Consider the following 17,227-nt stretch of genomic DNA (forward strand, 5'->3'; position numbering starts at 1 on the left):
ACATCATGTCTGGAGAATGATAATTTACTTTTAAAGATACAGCTCACTTTGCTATCTTGCTTTAATCATCGTGATGAGAGAGAACAGATTTGTTCTTTTGTGAAGAACTTCCTGAACTATGTGGTGCACACTGGTGCAATAAGTTAGAGTGAAACAAGTATATCTTATCTCGCTCTGACTTACTGCACAAATGCACTGCATTAGTTGAAGTTCTTAGAACTCGACTGAATGATAACGACAGGAATGTCGGATTTATTTTGCTTGATCTGCGATGTAATTGTCAACGATTCGTCAAGTGTAAACATCTGTACTTCTTCCCAACGTAACGGAGAGCCGCTCATTAATTTCGCTGTACAAGTATTCCGACCGACCACCTTGGAATTTCGCAGCACTTATATCTGTTTACAATGTTACAAACTTTTCCAAATGCTGGAGCAAGCTCAATGCACAGTAGCGAATATACGTTGTGAAATCCTGAAGGTATATAGAAGGAACAGGAAAGAAAGAGCTATTAAGCAAGAATTGCAAAGCAAAGAACATGAATTTATGGAGAATTTCAATGAGCAGAGTGGAGCGGTTACTGATAATACAGTAAATCAAACAAACTCCACTTTGCCTTTGAGACCTATCAGCAACAAACTCATTGCATCGCAGATATTCCCACAAAGTGCAATATTGAATCAAGATTTGAGTGTTTTGAGTATTGACGCAGTCATAGGGAATAATAGTCCTGAAATTATCAAAAACACAAATGCAAACAGTAAGGAAGTCAGTCATTTAGGCAAAGAAGATACATCTCAGGTCAATATCAAAGATTCTAGTCTACCTCAAGATGATCAAACACAAAGACAAAACTTTTTACATACGTATAAAGCCTGTATAAATACTGCAGGAGCCAAGACTGATGTGAAAAGTTCACCCGGTAAGCATAATTTATAAAAAATATCAAAGAACGATATTTCCCTTCTCTCAATCTTTTTTTTTATAAAATATTTTATCAATATGATATATAATAACTACCAGATTTTTTATTTTAGAGGCAAAGTAAAACAGTTGTATTTTTGTTATTTGATAAAGCGATACATATGTGTCGCTTTACTTTATAATTTTCTGTTTCTTTACATTAATTCATAAAATTATAACAACATAAAGATGTAAAGCATTTTATTTTACCTGAAGAGTCTGGAATTGTTATATAGTAATTATAACAATGCAGAATTCTATATTATATATATTATTCAATTATTAGTTAAAAATTAGTTATATTTTATATATATAAATTTCAGGAGAACAAGTAAACTACTGTAGTATTGTTAACATGAATACTCAAGCAAAGACATATTGTGCGCCAGCTTCACAGAAATCAAGAAAAATATCAAAGCACAGCTTAGAGTCTACAGAACATTTGTGTTCTACCTGTGGAACAAAATGGAAAACGCTGACGCAATTGAGAGCACACATCAGAACACATTTAACATTAAGAACATTCATGTGTGAAAAATGCGGTCAGGTCTACAAACACAAGCATGCTTTGGAAGTGCATATTGGAATGCATAACGGCATAAACCCTTTCCAATGTAGCTATTGTAAGAAGTGTTTCACACAAAAGGGTGCATTAATAAGGCATTTACCAATACATACCGGTGAGACTCCATACCAATGTGAATTGTGTGGTAAAAGGTTCATACATCATACATCGTACAACATGCACATGTTATCTCACAATGGTAAAAAGTCTCACAAGTGTGAAGTAAGTTTCCCAGTTTCGTGAATATATGTAAAATGTACATTTGTAAAAGTACACATGCATTTTATATATACATAATATATAATAACGGTAAAACATATTTTCTTTAAGATTTGCGACAAGTTTCTACTGTCAACGTCACACTTGAAGAGACATATGCGAGTTCATACGGGCGAGAGGCCTTACAGCTGTTATTTATGCGGGAAACGATTCGCGGAACGATATAATTTGTTGGTCCATCATAAAATACATGACCCAGATGGAAGCAGTACAAGAAAAGAAAAAGTTCAAAAGAAGTGAGTAGGATTTATCATGATGAAATCTTTCACCTTTTAATAGTTATGATGGCTTATTCTGGCTCTTTTCCAGGTGCGAACAGAATGATTCGATGTCGAGTGAGAAGCAAGAATTAGAAGTTCAGTCGAAATGCCAAGGCAGCTCAGATATTTTTAACATAGATGTAAACGCTACAGGAATATCCGACAGTTTCATGCCACATATTCAAACTCAAGATACGAATATGAAGCAGACGAATTATCGAGACGACGCGAACGAAGAAACATGGATACAATCAGGTACTGCGAAAATGTGCGATGTCGACGATCAAACTAGACTTATGTTCTCTTTACCTCATCTCGTTACAAATCCCTTGATTACGTTCACTGAACGAGACTTTTCTGTACAAAATATAAATTGCGATGCAAGTCTACAAGTAGGTTCAAACCCAGTGAATTTTAATGGTAATCATATTGTGTCGACGCGCATTTGAACTAATGGTTACAATGAAGAATCAAAGAAACGAATGTTACAAGGACTGAAATGATAGTGTCGATCGAAGAAAAAATAAACTCCAATAAGAGGCTTATATATATATATATACAGGGTGGACCATTTTAACCTTTAATGGAGAATAACTCGACCGGTGAGCGAAATAATGAAAAAAGTTTCATACAAAAGTTGTTGGACAAGGAGAGGCACGTATGACCATATCCTTGAATTTGACCTTGACTTTGACCTTACGGGTTATTTGAAGGTCAAATAACATTTTTTAAATGGAATTGCCTATTTTCGACCCCGGATTTGGAAAGAGCGGGAAATTTTAGAATAAAATATGGTATGATCGATAAGATCAAATGTCATGTTTTGAGGTCATTTCAAAGTCAAAAGGAACTTGTACGTGTATTCATGCGAAAATCGTATCTGTATACGGGGATTTCTAAATTATCTTCTACACTTAGCATTACCCAGAGACAACGACGTGGACGTGGTAGAATTCTGCCTCTTTCGGGGTGCTTGTTTAGAGTGAGTCCCCTTGCCTCTCACTATGCATACTTTGCTATTGTTAATCTAGCTATTCAAAAGGTTTTCGAAAGTTGCACCGTTAGCATTTATGCAATAATTGAGCCTTCTTTGGAAATGGGCCACTGTGCTGAGCAAGACATTTCGTGGAATCGCTTCGTCTTAGTCGCGATTTTCCATATCTTCTCTTGTTGTTGGTTCTTCTTTGAAAACAACTTCTTTCAAATAGCCCCAGAGATAAAAATCGAGTGACGTCAAATCAGGAGAACGAGGAGGCCATGCAATCGGACGCTCTCGACCAATCCATCGGTTCGGGTACCTTTCATCTAAAAACCTCCTGACTATACGTGCAAAGTGCGGTGGTGCACCATCCTGTTGGAAGAACATCCTTCTCCTGGTTTCCAAGTCTACGTTCTCCAACAAATGAGGCAATTGGTCTGTGAGCAAATCGAGGTACGTATTTGCATTCACAGTACGTTCGAAAAAGAATGGACCGACCAAGTATCCATTAACAATCCCGCACCAGACATTGAGGCTCCAGCGGTGTTGATTGTTAATGGATACTTGGTGAGTCCATTCTTTTTCGAACGTACTGTGAATGCAAATACGTATCTCGATTTGCTCACAGACCAATTGCCTCATTTGTTGGAGAACGTAGACTTGGAAACCAGGCGAAGGATGTTCTTCCAACAGAATGGTGCACCACCGCACTTTGCACGTATAGTCAGGAGGTTTTTAGATGAAAGGTACCCGAACCGATGGATTGGTCGAGAGGGTCCGATTGCATGGCCTCCTCGTTCTCCTAATTTGACGTCACTCGATTTTTATCTCTGGGGCTATTTGAAAGAAGTTGTTTTCAAAGAAGAACCAACAACAAGAGAAGATATGGAAAATCGCGACTAAGACGAAACGATTCCACGAAATGTCTTGCTCAGCACAGTGGCCCATTTCCAAAGAAGGCTCAATTATTGCATAAATGCTAACGGTGCAACTTTCGAAAACCTTTTGAATAGCTAGATTAACAATAGCAAAGTATGCATAGTGAGAGGCAAGGGGACTCACTCTAAACAAGCACCCCGAAAGAGGCAGAATTCTACCACGTCCACGTCGTTGTCTCTGGGTAATGCTAAGTGTAGAAGATAATTTAGAAATCCCCGTATACAGATACGATTTTCGCATGAATACACGTACAAGTTCCTTTTGACTTTGAAATGACCTCAAAACATGACATTTGATCTTATCGATCATACCATATTTTATTCTAAAATTTTCCGCTCTTTCCAAATCCGGGGTCGAAAATAGGCAATTCCATTTAAAAAATGTTATTTGACCTTCAAATAACCCCTAAAGTCAAAGTCAAGGTCAAATTCAAGGATATGGTCATACGTCCCCCTCCTTGTCCAACAACTTTTGTATGAAACTTTTTTCATTATTTCGCTCACCGGTCGAGTTATTCTCCATTAAAGGTTAAAATGGTCCACCCTGTATATATACATCTAGAAAAATAACTTTTATAAAATAGAAAAATTTTTTTGAAATTCTGAAATATATTTTCTAACTTTAGAAATAAATTTTCTAATTTATTTCCAAATTTATCTCTAAATTTCTAAATTTGGAAATAAATTTTTTGAATTTCTTACAGATATAAATACATATACAGGGTGAGGAAAAAAGGTGGAAACCCTTAAAAATCTGGAAAGATATAAGTTTTACAGAAGTGTTTCAGACAAAAGTTATAAGGTTCAAAACGATCTATTTACTAATCTTATCAGTTTGACTTTGAGTGGCATTGCCAAGGTCAAATCAAGGTCAACTCATTGTTTTTAAACAGAAACCCCAATTTTTTACTATATCATCTTCTTCTACCAATTAATTTGAACAACTTTTGTCTGAAACATTTTTTTTTATTTACCCAATATGTTTTGAGATATTTAAGGAAAACTTGATTATTTTTTCAACACTTAACTTACGATATCTTGTTAACTATTTGTCAGAAGAAAAAATGGTACTAGACTTTTTTACTATTGTGCTATTGTCAAAAAAATTGGGGTTTTTGTTTAAAAAAACAAGTTGATCTTGACCTGACCTTGGCAACGCCACTCAAGCTCAAACTGATTGATAGGATCAGTAAATATATCGTTTTGAGCCTCATATCTTTATATCGTTTTAAGCATTATATCCACTTTTATCTGAAACATTTTTCTGTAAAATTTATATCTCGAGATTTTTAAGGGTTTCCAACTTTTTTCCTCACCCTGTATAGATAAAATATGATTATATAGATGACGAAAGATCCGTGCGCTAAATATATTTTGTGTTATTTTATTGTAGCATTGTAAAGCGCTGACATAATTTATTAATATATATGCAAAAATAACTTAAACGCAATGTAAGTACAATAGGTCAATGATACAAGTACAATAGGCAAATGCAATACAAGAATGTAACATTTTACGTTCTCTCTCTTGCATATTTTTAAACAGGTGACAAGTTCCTCAAAACTGTTCTTCAAGATGTGTTCACTTTTCGTATCTACATATCGATACATTATTGTTATTATCGTGCGCATAATATTAATGATTGTAAATTTTGCGCAATCTATTTTTTATAAATAGTTGCAAGTGTATCTAAAATTGTTTTTTTCCTCTTTATTGTATTCATACATAAAGCGATAATCATAGCGAGACTTCGTCCTTGATTGTTCGTAATTTCGATTATTGTAAGTTCGAATTCTCCACGGTTTAGTGATAATTGTCCGCTCATCAATTCTATGATATGACTCTGTGTGTCTTAAATACCGTTTTCTGCTGACGTTTTGATATCGATAAATTTCTACGAGAATCAGAGGTGTATACACATAACTTATTTAAGATAGGGCAGAAAACTTCAAGTTGAAGTTGAGAACTTGAAAAATTTCATCAAAATTTGATAGTATATACAAACTCTCTTGTTTCATTAACGATATTCTCGAGTGCGGCAGGAATTGCAATCTGCGTGAAATGGTTTATTTCTGACAGGAAGATCGGCTTCCTATAAGACTGATTTGCGCATAGCTCTTGTATAAAATCAAGAAGTGAATCGAGAGCTTCTGTGTAATCATCCATGAGTAACTACGACATGTAATGACGATGTGTATGTTACATAGTAGTATATTAATTTTAACGAAGATTTTATACATACAATGGGAAAGATGTAAATTTTTACCACTAAAGTGAAAAAGCCGGGGTGACTCTCATGATAGTCCAAATATAATTGCCTGCTTTTCAAAACGAGCCCGACGTACATGTCCTTTAACATTTTCGCCTTCCCACCGTCTACCTGCGACTTCTTTATTTATATTTACATGAGAATAATACTCATGCGCATACATGCGAAACGTGTGAAATGCTTAAGATAATATATACTCTGATATCTCCCGCAATTATGAAAGTATTTAACTCTCTGAGCCTTGGTTCTTTTTATTTTGGAAACTTACAAGGGGAGGACGCATCGACCGGGAAACGGTTTGGAACGAACTTACGGAGTTAATAGTACTTGACCACTAATAACTCATGGTAATAGCATACGACGCAATACCTCTTCGTTTTCGAGAAAAAACGGTCTAAAGAAAAGAGCCAACAAAGTGTACGAGATAGTAAGGAGGGTATTCAACGAAGCGGCGTAACGCAGTAGCGAAGGTAACGGACTACCGAGCTGTGACGGCTGAGGTTCGATCTCTGCTGTATGGTTTTTTTATTCTGTAAGCATAAAAATGAAACAGAAAACATTAATAAGTAATAAAACTGTGTTTCTTAAATATATTAGTGTTTATTAAATATATTATTAATGATTTAAATTGCAAAAAAACCGTAAATCTTATTTATAAAATATATAGTGTATGAGAAAATTTTTATATAATAATTGCAATGGAAATAGGAGTAAAAATATATTTTCGCTGGAGGAATTTTCGATAATAATTCATTACTCTCGTAAACAGAATTCGCATATGTGAGAGCATTAGTGAATTCACCTTTAAAATCTTCATTTTCAAAAGATCTTTCTTCTAGCGATTCTATATCAACTATTTTGCTTGTTGAAGCTCTGACATTGTTATGATATATGTAATTTAAATATGATCATCGGACTGCTCTGTATCACTAGTAAACGCACACTGCTGCTTGCTCTACTGACGACTGTTCCGACGCTCGAATCATTTCGTCATTCTTAACGATCATTTAGAATGACACAAAGGAAGCTTTTGGAGGGGGATTGCCAGAAGAAATAAAGAGCTTCAACACAACATAGAGAGTTGTAACAGAAACAAATATTTTATATATACGATATAAGATTACGAAAAATTATCTCATACTAGTTTAACCCTTTGCGGTCGGCCGATTTCGAAGAGATCGATAAACATTGATATCTGTAAGTTGATCTAAACATTTGAATCTAGCATCGGGAGGATAGTTTTCTTTCATTATCTAGTTTTCTATTCATTATTAGCCTCGTTTGCCGTGCCGCACGCCAGGCGATCATGAATGCCAGCCTGGCGGCACCGACTTCTACGACGACTTGTGAATGCCGCCACTATGGCGCAAAGGGTTAATAGCACTCCTATATATTTCATAACAATATTTTTATTCCTATTTCCATTGCGATTATTACATAAAAATTTTCTCATACACTATATATTTTATAGATAAGATTTACGGTCTTTTTGCAATTTAAATCATTAATAATATATTTAACAAACACTAATACATTTAAGAAACGCAGTTTTATTATTTATTAATGTTTTCTGTTTCATTTTTATGCTTACAGAATAAAAAAGAAACCATACAGCAGGGATCGAACCTCACAGTTCGGTAGTCCATTACCTTCGCTGCTGCGCTACGCCGCTTCGTTGAATACCCTCCTTATTAACTCGTACACTTTGTTGGCTCTTTTCTTTAGACTGTTTTTTCTCGAAAATGAAGAAGTATTGCGTCGTATGCTATTACCATGAGTTATTAGTAGTCAAGTACTATTAACTCCGTAAGTTTCGTACCAAACCGTTTCCCGGTCGATGCGTCCTCCCCTTGTTAGTATGTTTCTTCGTAGAATATTTCTTTTTTCTTAAGAAAAATGTTTTAACATGAGAATAAGATAGACGCAAATAAAAATTGTTATAAATGAAAGGTTAATACTATATATTATTATTTTATAAAATTTAATTTTTCATATAATTATATTTTCAATTAATTTGTAAATTCAATAAATGAAAGAAAAGTGGCAACTTTTTTGGTATATTCGTTAAGATAATTTATTAATAATTATTCAATTATTTAATAATTTCCAGAAGTTCTATTTTGAAGAGTGGTTTCGCAAAGAGAAACTTAAAAAAATTACAATGGAAAATTAGAAAATTTTCGAAAGTTCGGTTTCTTTTATTTGAAATTGCTGCGATAAAGATTGTAGGACGGAAAAATGTAACGGTCTACGACGTAGATAAGAAAGTTGAATAAAGGATATGACAGAAGACTCAAAGAATTAAGGCCTACAATACGTGTCGTAAGTTGTAAGCCGTAAGAATTGGCGAATCACAGTCGATTATTACAAAAATAATCGGCTATAATTGGTCAGTTCTTACGGCTTACAGCTTACAACACATATTGTAGACCAGGCCTTAGTTACTTACCGTCTCCGTCGCGTCATTACTGGACGTCGACTCACTAAGATCATCTTCCTTCTCACGTTCCAAAACAGTGTCCCACCATTCCAACGTGCTGCGACGATGTAACATCCTCGTTCTGTGTAACTCTCGCTTCGTCTCCTCGTCGTCGATGATAATAGTCGCTTCTTCGTCCAGTAATACCTAATCGTTAACATTGATGGTAGCATGAGACGAACTCCGTTTGAAATCATCATGCTCTTCATACTTTTAATTCTCCCGCGTGCTGTCCTTCGGATAATAGCTGTTCAAATAATTTGATAACGCATTGTTTGTTATTCTCTTTCTGGTATATGACATGTTTCTTCGCCTTTGATAGAAACTCGCTCCTTCCTACTGTAACCTTCGGCAGCATCGTCTTACTTTCGAGTATTATGTCGGTTGTTGTCGCCCCGGTCCCTTGCGGCCTTATATAAGTGCTATAACTTGGCAGTTCTAGGCATTCTATTATCTAGCGACAGGTGCTATTTATACGCTCGATTGTACATTGCATCGGAAAATTGTGTGAATAAACAAATTGCGAACCTCGTCTATAATCTCCCCGATGAAGTCTAATATGCAACTGGCGGTTTCCACTCCGTTCTCATCGGCACGCTTGCCTATCTTTACGACCAGCAGATCTTCCACGCTGTCTTTGATCCACGTATAAATGTCGAACTTCTCCTGCGCCCAGGTGCGATGGAGATCCATGCTCTGTGTGAGCATGAGAGTCGCCTTCACGTTCGGATATCGCCTAGAGATCTCCGTAGCCGCGTATAGATTCATCTGAGTGAGGCCGATTTTCTTTTCGGATATTAACGGGACGATTTCATCCGTGTCTGCGTACGAGAAAACAATCATCGATGCCTAGTCGCTGAGAAGCTTTTCGTGCGACGGACTTGTGTATTGTACTAACGAAATCCGTAACTGTGACCCAACAGGTCTAGAATCACCAGGAATTCGCCGCACCGAGCCATGTCATTGAACCTCTCTCTGTCCACGAGGACATAAGTGTCGTTCTCCTCGTCGTCCTCGCAGATCTCTTTCGTGGTGTGCCAACGGCAGTATCTCACCTACGGCGAATTACATACCGAAGAGAATCGTTCGAGCCAAGGGAGAGAGAGACCCCAAAATAAACAAAATGATATCTTTTAGATTTCTAAAAGATATCTCGCAATGTCTTGAGATATCTTACATTTTTTCCGAAGAGATATCTTTTAGGGATCTAAATGTTAAAGATATCTTTCAAGAGATCTTTTAGATGTCTGTAGACATTTTTTTAGAAATTCTATAAAGATATCCTCAAAATCTACTTAAATATCTTTTAGACAACTTCTAGACATCTTTTAGAAATGTCTTGAAGATATCTTTCATAAGATATCTTTTAGATGTCTACAAGATATCGATGTTTACTGGAACGTGACTGTCCACTTGGGGTAGATTACTTTGTCTGGGATCATTCGAGTCACGTGCAAGGCCAATGCCATTTTCTTCACCGCCGATGGGCCTGTTAATATGACCAACGGCGGGGCGATCTCGTCGTAAGGTTGAACATGAGCGTGTATCTTGCTGATGTTTAATTGCTCCAATAGCATTAGTTTCGCTACGTTACGTGCAGCGGTCAAGTCGGCCGGCGGTGCGAATAACGTGGCCGATGTTACCTATAGAAGCGTCTCTACTTTTCGTGCGTGATAACATTAGGTCATTAAGTATGAAATGTCCGATTTTGAATAAAAAAAGTTTAGTTTATTATACAGGGTGTCTTAAAAATACCGGAATCCTCGGATAACTTTGCAGGATCAAATCTTCATGAAAAACTTTAAATACAAAAATTGTAGAAAATCGAGTAACAGACTTGATGGTGACCTTGAATTTGACCTTGGCCATGACTTTCAAGGTCATTTGGAGGTCAACTTGCATTTTTTAAATGGGAACCCTTACTTTTCATTACACTGTTTTTTTCTACCGATTAATTTGAACAACTTTTGTCTAAAACATTTTCTTATATGCCTAATATTTTTTTAGATATTTGAGGAAAACTTGATAACTTTTTCAATATTTAACTTACGATATCTCGCTAACTATGTATCGGAAGAAAAGGTGGTACTAGACTTTCTTGCTTTATTTAGTCTCAAGAATATATTGTTACAATAGCGCCCTGACTTTTGTTAACTTACTGACTTTTGGAAATTTCAAAATCATCAAATTAACAAAAATCAGGGCACTATTGTAACAATGTATCCTTGAAACCAAGTAGAATAAAAAAGTCTAATAGTATTTTTTCTTCCGACAAATAGTTGGCAAGATATCGTAAGTTAAATATTGAAAAAGTTTTCGAGTTTTCCTCAAATATCTAAAAAAATATTAGGCATATAAGAAAATGTTGAACAAAAGTTGTTCAAATTAATTGTAGAAAAAACAGTAATAAAAAATAAGGGTTCCCATTTAAAAAACGCAAGTTGACCTCCAACTGACCTCGAAGGTCATGGCCAAGGCCAAATTCAAGGTCACCATCAAGTCCGTTACTCGATTTTCTACAACTTTTGTATTTAATGTTTTTCATGAAAACTTGCATCCTGCAAAGTTATCCCGGGGGTTCCGATATTTTTAAGACACCCTGTATCTCAAACAAAAGTAGTACAATTAATCCAAGTATGCGCCTAAACTATCGGCACAGTTCTGTCATCTTAACGGTAGCTTATTTATGCCAGCGGCGAAGAAGCCTGAAAAGCAGATGACGATGAAATCGCGGAAGATGTTTTCCACAGCTTCTTGAGAATTGAATATTTTTCTTGCAAGAAATGGTCCAGTGCCTGGAAGAAGTAGCAGTCAGTTGATGCAAGGTGAATATGGTGGGTGACATAGAGTTTCCAGGCCCAGCTCCTGTAGTTTGAGCAACGTTTGTGCGACATGTGGTCGAGCGTTGTCTTGCAAGAGGATTAGCCTGTCTCTATTGATCAATCTCGGTTGCTTAATCGCAAGCATCTTCATTATTTCGTCCAGTTAGTTACAATAGACACTCGCTGTAATCGATTTCGACCAGGTTTCATAAAGCTGTAGCGGATAATATAAGCGCTGGACCACCAAATAGACACCATTAGCTTTCTTTTGTGAATATTCCATTTCGGACCGTGTTTCGGCATTTCATTTATATCCAACCATTGTGCCGAACATTTGCAATTGTCGAAAAGAATTCGTTGTTCATCACACATAACAATACGATGTAAAAATAGTTCGCTTTTACGTCGTGATAATAAAGAAAGCAAGCTTCGAGACGATTGCTCTTCTGACGCTCATTTAATTCATGCGGAACCCATCTATCCAGCTTCTTTAACTTGCCGATTTGTTTCAAGTGATCCAATATCGTTGAAATAGTAACGTTAAACCTTGCTGCTAATTCACGCGTAGTTTGAGATGTATCTGCTTCTACAGCTTTCTACTACAGCTTTCAGATCATTATTATCCACCTTGATCTCGGGTCGCTTCGCCCACGTGGCTCACTTTCAAGATTAAAATCGCCAGAACGAATCTTCTCGAATCATCGATATACTGTGCGTTCATTAACCACATCTTCACCAAACACTTCGTTGATATTTCGAGTTGTCTGTGCTGCATTGGTTCCACGACGGAACTCATATTCGAAAATAACACGAATTTTTAGCTTATCGATAGTTACACAAAAATTGCTGTGACAAAGACAATTTGAAAGATAATCACAAACAAAATCATGCGTTTCAAAGGGTGATGATGTATCTTCACAACAAAAAAAACCAAGAACTGCAAAGGTGAAATCAGTCAGAGATATCGACGGTCAAACCTAGTACTTAAAGAAATCGGACATTTCATATTTAATGACCTAATAATATGCTAACAATTACCATTATCAACTTCCTCTCAACTACACAGAGAGAATATTATAGATTTTTATATGAAATTTTTGTCAATTTGTCCATATTTTGCAGTAGTGCAAGAATGTGTTATCAGTAGTTTCATCTTGTTAAGGAGCACAAACGTAATTTTTCTAATTAAATTTTTCTAAAATATTAATAGCTCGTATGAAACGTAATGAGTGTTAAGACAGACTACCGATACGTTCCTCAGTTAATTTATAATTATTTTTACTATAAAATTTGATACGTATAAAAACCATTATCTCGATACCTTTTCCGCTGCGAGTACTTCGACGCCATCAATGAATTTAACACTAGGTATGGAAGATATCAGCACATTTCGATAATTCGGCCACTTCGTACAGGCATTGCCTCTGAAGTCTACTTCGCGTATCGAGCCCTTCAGATTCAATATTTCCAGCAGATCGTTGATTTTGTTGAATTTTAAATCCACACAGTGCAAGCTGTACGCGTCCTGAAAGCGTGATTCAATTTGCTCGTAAAAGTACGAATGATGCTGTGAAACTCCTCGAATATGAAACTCTCGATTACTTTAAAAAATTGCAGGGTCGACAGTCTGTTATGTGCTAAGATTATCGTTCGTAAATCAGATAATGTGTTCACGCCACGACCCGGTACAGCTGATTTAAACGACGTTATACAATTGCATTGTAAGTGTAACTCCTGTATATGCAGGTTGTCCAAGTTTTCGATACATTCGATGAGATTATAGGACAGATTCAGGTACCGCAAGTGTCTGGAGTCAAAATAAAACAAAATTAGGATAACACAGGGAAAAGAAATCGAATCGCGCGTAAGCATCGAGTGCACACAAGCCAAGTACCAAATATCGTACAAGAGAATTTTCGTAAAAATTATTATAAAATTTTGTAATTGGGGGAGAGACACGTATCGAGATTTTCTGCCATAATTCACTTATTTCTTTTAGCAATATATTTCAAGAACAACATACTACTCTCTTCGTATACACTTACTTCAAATTCTCCAAGCCACAAATCTTCTCTATCATGTTGTGCGACAGATCTAATTTGACGATGCTCCAGCAATTACTCAAGCTACCAATGTCCGTCACATTATTGAACGACAGATCAACATAAGTGAGGTACCAAGGAGGCGTGAAACTTAAAGAGAACTTGATCTTATTGTGCGACGCATCCAAGTACATCAAGTACGGCAGACTGCTTAGAACGGATAAGCTCGAGATGTTATTTTGAGCGATGTCAATATATTGTAAATGGCGATGATACCGTAACACAGTAATATCCATGAGATTCTGTAAAGAGAAGAATAGAATGGAGTGAGAAAAGGTGTAACATCCTACCTGGTAGGAAACAAGAAGCATCAGATTAATATTTTGCAATATTGATTTCTTATTTACATCTCTTTATAAACATTTTCATTGAATATTTTATACGTTTCAAAAATATTCTACCGGATAATATAAATTTTTTAATTATTACAAATATATTTTTAAAATGTTGCAGTGTATCAAAATGACAGTGTGTTTGAATATGATCTATCATGATTCTACTTCTATTGTTATACTGAGATCTATTGCTATTGCATTCGACTGAGTTTCAAAAGAGTTTGAACACTTTTTTGGGTATAATTTGGAACATGATTAATGAACTTATAAAAGAATTTCTTTTTTGGAAAATTCCTAAAAATTCTCTCATTGGACTTCTGCTGTATTCATAAAGAGCCACCAAGAAGAATATTCAAATTATTTTTAAACTCAGTAGTATACTACAGTATTATAATCTCTCGACGGTACCTTATTTCTCATAACGAATTTACCAAGAACGTAGAGACCATTCTCAGGTGATTTCGTCAAGAAAGATAAACCGATGCTTATCAGTCTGTCCGACAAAGCACCACAACATTCTTTATCATCGAGCGATGCTTCGCTCGGTCTCACTTGTATCACGGACGAATTGTTATCTTTCCACAAGTTCAAGTCTAAGGCGTATCCTCCCCAGTTGCTATCAATTATTTGTCGCTTCAGCTCATGATCGACGGAGGTAGACTTCGATCCATACAACTCGGAAAAACAGACCTTTGCAGATAGATAGAACAATCGTTTCAGATAATTTATATTAAAAACTTTAATTAGGAGAAAAGAGCAGTACACTTTTAACTGAAATGGTTGACATTAGTGAATTCATGGTTTTCCTGATTTTTCATATTTATCTTCCAGAGTATACCTCTTCACACTTCTTTTCACAAATTATTGTTTTTAATAAATTACCAATATAATCCTTTTATATCTGTCAACCCACAAGGAGAAAAATGAAGATAGTAGTAGATAATTAACATTATTGTGGCAGTTTTCAATTATCTTAAATAAATGAATCAGGATCAACATAACTCCTGATATAATTGAATAAATGTATATATAAAAATTATATTAAATCTAAAATTTAATTTGTAAATACATTGCTATTTGATACAATTCAATAATATAATAAACTAGTTAATTTTATTTGGTACATAATGTGATATAATATATATATTGATTAAACCAAACTTAATTAAAAATATATTTTCCTTTTAGCATAGCTAGGCATCAGATGCTAGTTTCATTAAATCATTAAGATAAAAACGATAATGATGCCATTTTTCTTTCACAGTCAGATCACAGGCTCCTCTTTTCTTATAGAACTCCTGAGCTGGGTTCCAATTGAGTACAATAAAATCTAACTGGCGGCAATCGTTATCAATAGCTGCCTATAAAGATATCACAATTACATAACGCATACAAGTCAGATACATGATTATATTTTTAATTGACACTTACTTTTGCGACAGATTTCAAAAGTTTATCACCGATATGTTTTCCTCGAAACTCAGATGTTACATAAATGTCCTCCAAACACATAGCTTTCCCAACCCATGTTGAGTAAATATAATAAAAAAGTGCATAACCGATTACTTTTTCACCAGATGTTGCCACATTACAGAAAAATAATGGTTCTCCGTCAAAACCATCTTTCTCTAAGACTAAAAAAATTTTGCTCACATAATATTCTCAAAATCAAATCAAAATCAAATGCTCCTTCAAAGGCAGAATAGTAAAAACATCAACATGTACTTACTTTTGTAATCGACTTGTACTTGTTCAGGCATCTTCTCGTAATTCGATAATTCCTGCAAAATGGACAAATATAATAAAAAGGAATGCCTAAAATAATAAAACGATCGTAAAAGAATAATATATCGAACGCATACAGAGAATACATCCATGTACGCAGGAAATCTTATATTATTTAAAATATTCATACCGGCAATTCATTGCCGGCAAAAATTTACCTGTATTAAATCTCTAATGGTTTTACAATCTTCTCGTCTGGCCTTCCTTATTGTTATTTCCGCCATAATTAATTGTGAACGCGAGATATTTTATTATCAAGTATCACAGTCAGCGAATTTCTTTTCTATGTGCGATCATAGTAGAAATCGTGCGATAAGAATTGTTTGTATTACAGCTGCGCTGATATGTCGAATCCTGCGCACTGTGAAGGCCATTGCATACAAACTAACATAGATGCGTTTGCACAACATAAGATCGTCTCGACCAATGAACATTCAACACAAAGGATTTACATTGGCTGCGTTCAGTAGAACAAAGTGATCAGTGAGCGCATAGTGATTATTATCTGTGACTGGAGCATTCTTTTAGATTCTTCATAGACCCAGAAGTATTTACCAACGATTATCAGGAGCGAGAATCACTAAATATTCACTGATCATTAGGTGCATTCAGCTACACCGCTCACTGCAACCGCTCACTGAGCGCTCAATGAGCTTTTATATTTGATTGGTATATTCTTTTAGATTTAAAAATATACACCAATCAGATGCAAGAGTTCACTTAGCGCTCAGTGAGCGATTGTAATACTGAATGCACCCATTAAAGCCCTAGATTATCAAAAAAGCGCAACCGTTATCTCCTCCATAGTTCCCGTTTGACATGTAAGGTCCACAGCTGATCCATTGAGTAAACAAAGTATCTATATGTCAGGCATACTCTCTTTCATCACTCACAGATATATTTATTATAATTTTAACATTAGAATCAACCTGAAATAAGTTATAGAATTTTGGAGTGGTAAATGAAAAATGTCGACAGAGTCGATACGTACGATATTTTATGAAAACGATACAATTCGATTATATTATTATCGTAATATGACATTTGTTTATTCTAGGAGCCAGCTTATTTAAAAAAGAGTGAAAATCAATGTAACGAAACTGATATTACTTCTGTTCGAGTATCAAATAAATATTGTGGGAAGATCAGTATATATATATATATATAATGTATGCTTATAATTGTGTAAAATATCAACCTAAATGTTCTTGTGCGTTATAATATATGTTACAGATATATGTTATTGTAGAAAGATGTTCATTTCCTTTTCCACTGGTTTCTGAAACACAATATCATATAATTGAGCAACTGAAATTGCAGTGTAGCGAAGCATTACAAGTTATTCAAGACTTGAGAGTTAAACATAACTTAGGCTTGCAGCAGTTATGTAAAATGTTCAATAAGATTATCAAAATGGAGAAGAAAGCAAGTTGCAATTGACTGTTATGGAA

The 17,227-nt window shown here is 35.3% G+C and overlaps 3 protein-coding genes across 3 annotated transcripts; 1 reads left to right on the top strand and 2 right to left on the bottom strand.

Moving 5' to 3' along the window:
* The first annotated feature begins 62 nt into the window (after positions 1-62).
* On the top strand, positions 63-2,668 carry LOC105186851 (zinc finger protein 888). The gene is made up of 4 exons (XM_011147333.3): positions 63-922; positions 1,287-1,750; positions 1,859-2,043; positions 2,117-2,668. Exons 1-4 carry the CDS (start codon positions 229-231, stop codon positions 2,514-2,516), a joined length of 1,743 nt encoding a protein of 580 aa, XP_011145635.1. The 5' UTR covers positions 63-228; the 3' UTR covers positions 2,517-2,668.
* A 3,166-nt stretch (positions 2,669-5,834) lies between these two features.
* On the bottom strand, positions 5,835-14,586 carry LOC105186854 (leucine-rich repeat and guanylate kinase domain-containing protein). Its single transcript, XM_011147336.3, has 11 exons — positions 14,400-14,586; positions 13,600-13,898; positions 13,157-13,361; positions 12,876-13,079; positions 10,160-10,375; positions 9,631-9,787; positions 9,261-9,553; positions 8,944-9,186; positions 8,694-8,879; positions 6,251-6,379; positions 5,835-6,156 (listed from the first exon to the last, which is right to left on the bottom strand). The coding sequence occupies exons 1-11, from the start codon at positions 14,409-14,411 to the stop codon at positions 5,965-5,967; spliced, it is 2,136 nt and encodes a 711-aa protein (XP_011145638.2). The 5' UTR covers positions 14,412-14,586; the 3' UTR covers positions 5,835-5,964.
* A 496-nt stretch (positions 14,587-15,082) lies between these two features.
* Positions 15,083-16,151, bottom strand: LOC105186849 (diamine acetyltransferase 2). The gene is made up of 4 exons (XM_011147330.3): positions 15,935-16,151; positions 15,721-15,772; positions 15,423-15,625; positions 15,083-15,352 (listed from the first exon to the last, which is right to left on the bottom strand). Exons 1-4 carry the CDS (start codon positions 15,998-16,000, stop codon positions 15,185-15,187), a joined length of 489 nt encoding a protein of 162 aa, XP_011145632.1. The 5' UTR covers positions 16,001-16,151; the 3' UTR covers positions 15,083-15,184.
* Between the last annotated feature and the right edge of the window lie 1,076 nt (positions 16,152-17,227).

Source organism: Harpegnathos saltator, unplaced genomic scaffold (genome assembly GCF_003227715.2).
Source record: "Harpegnathos saltator strain DR-91 unplaced genomic scaffold, Hsal_v8.6 scaffold779, whole genome shotgun sequence".
Lineage (NCBI taxonomy): Eukaryota > Metazoa > Arthropoda > Insecta > Hymenoptera > Formicidae > Harpegnathos > Harpegnathos saltator.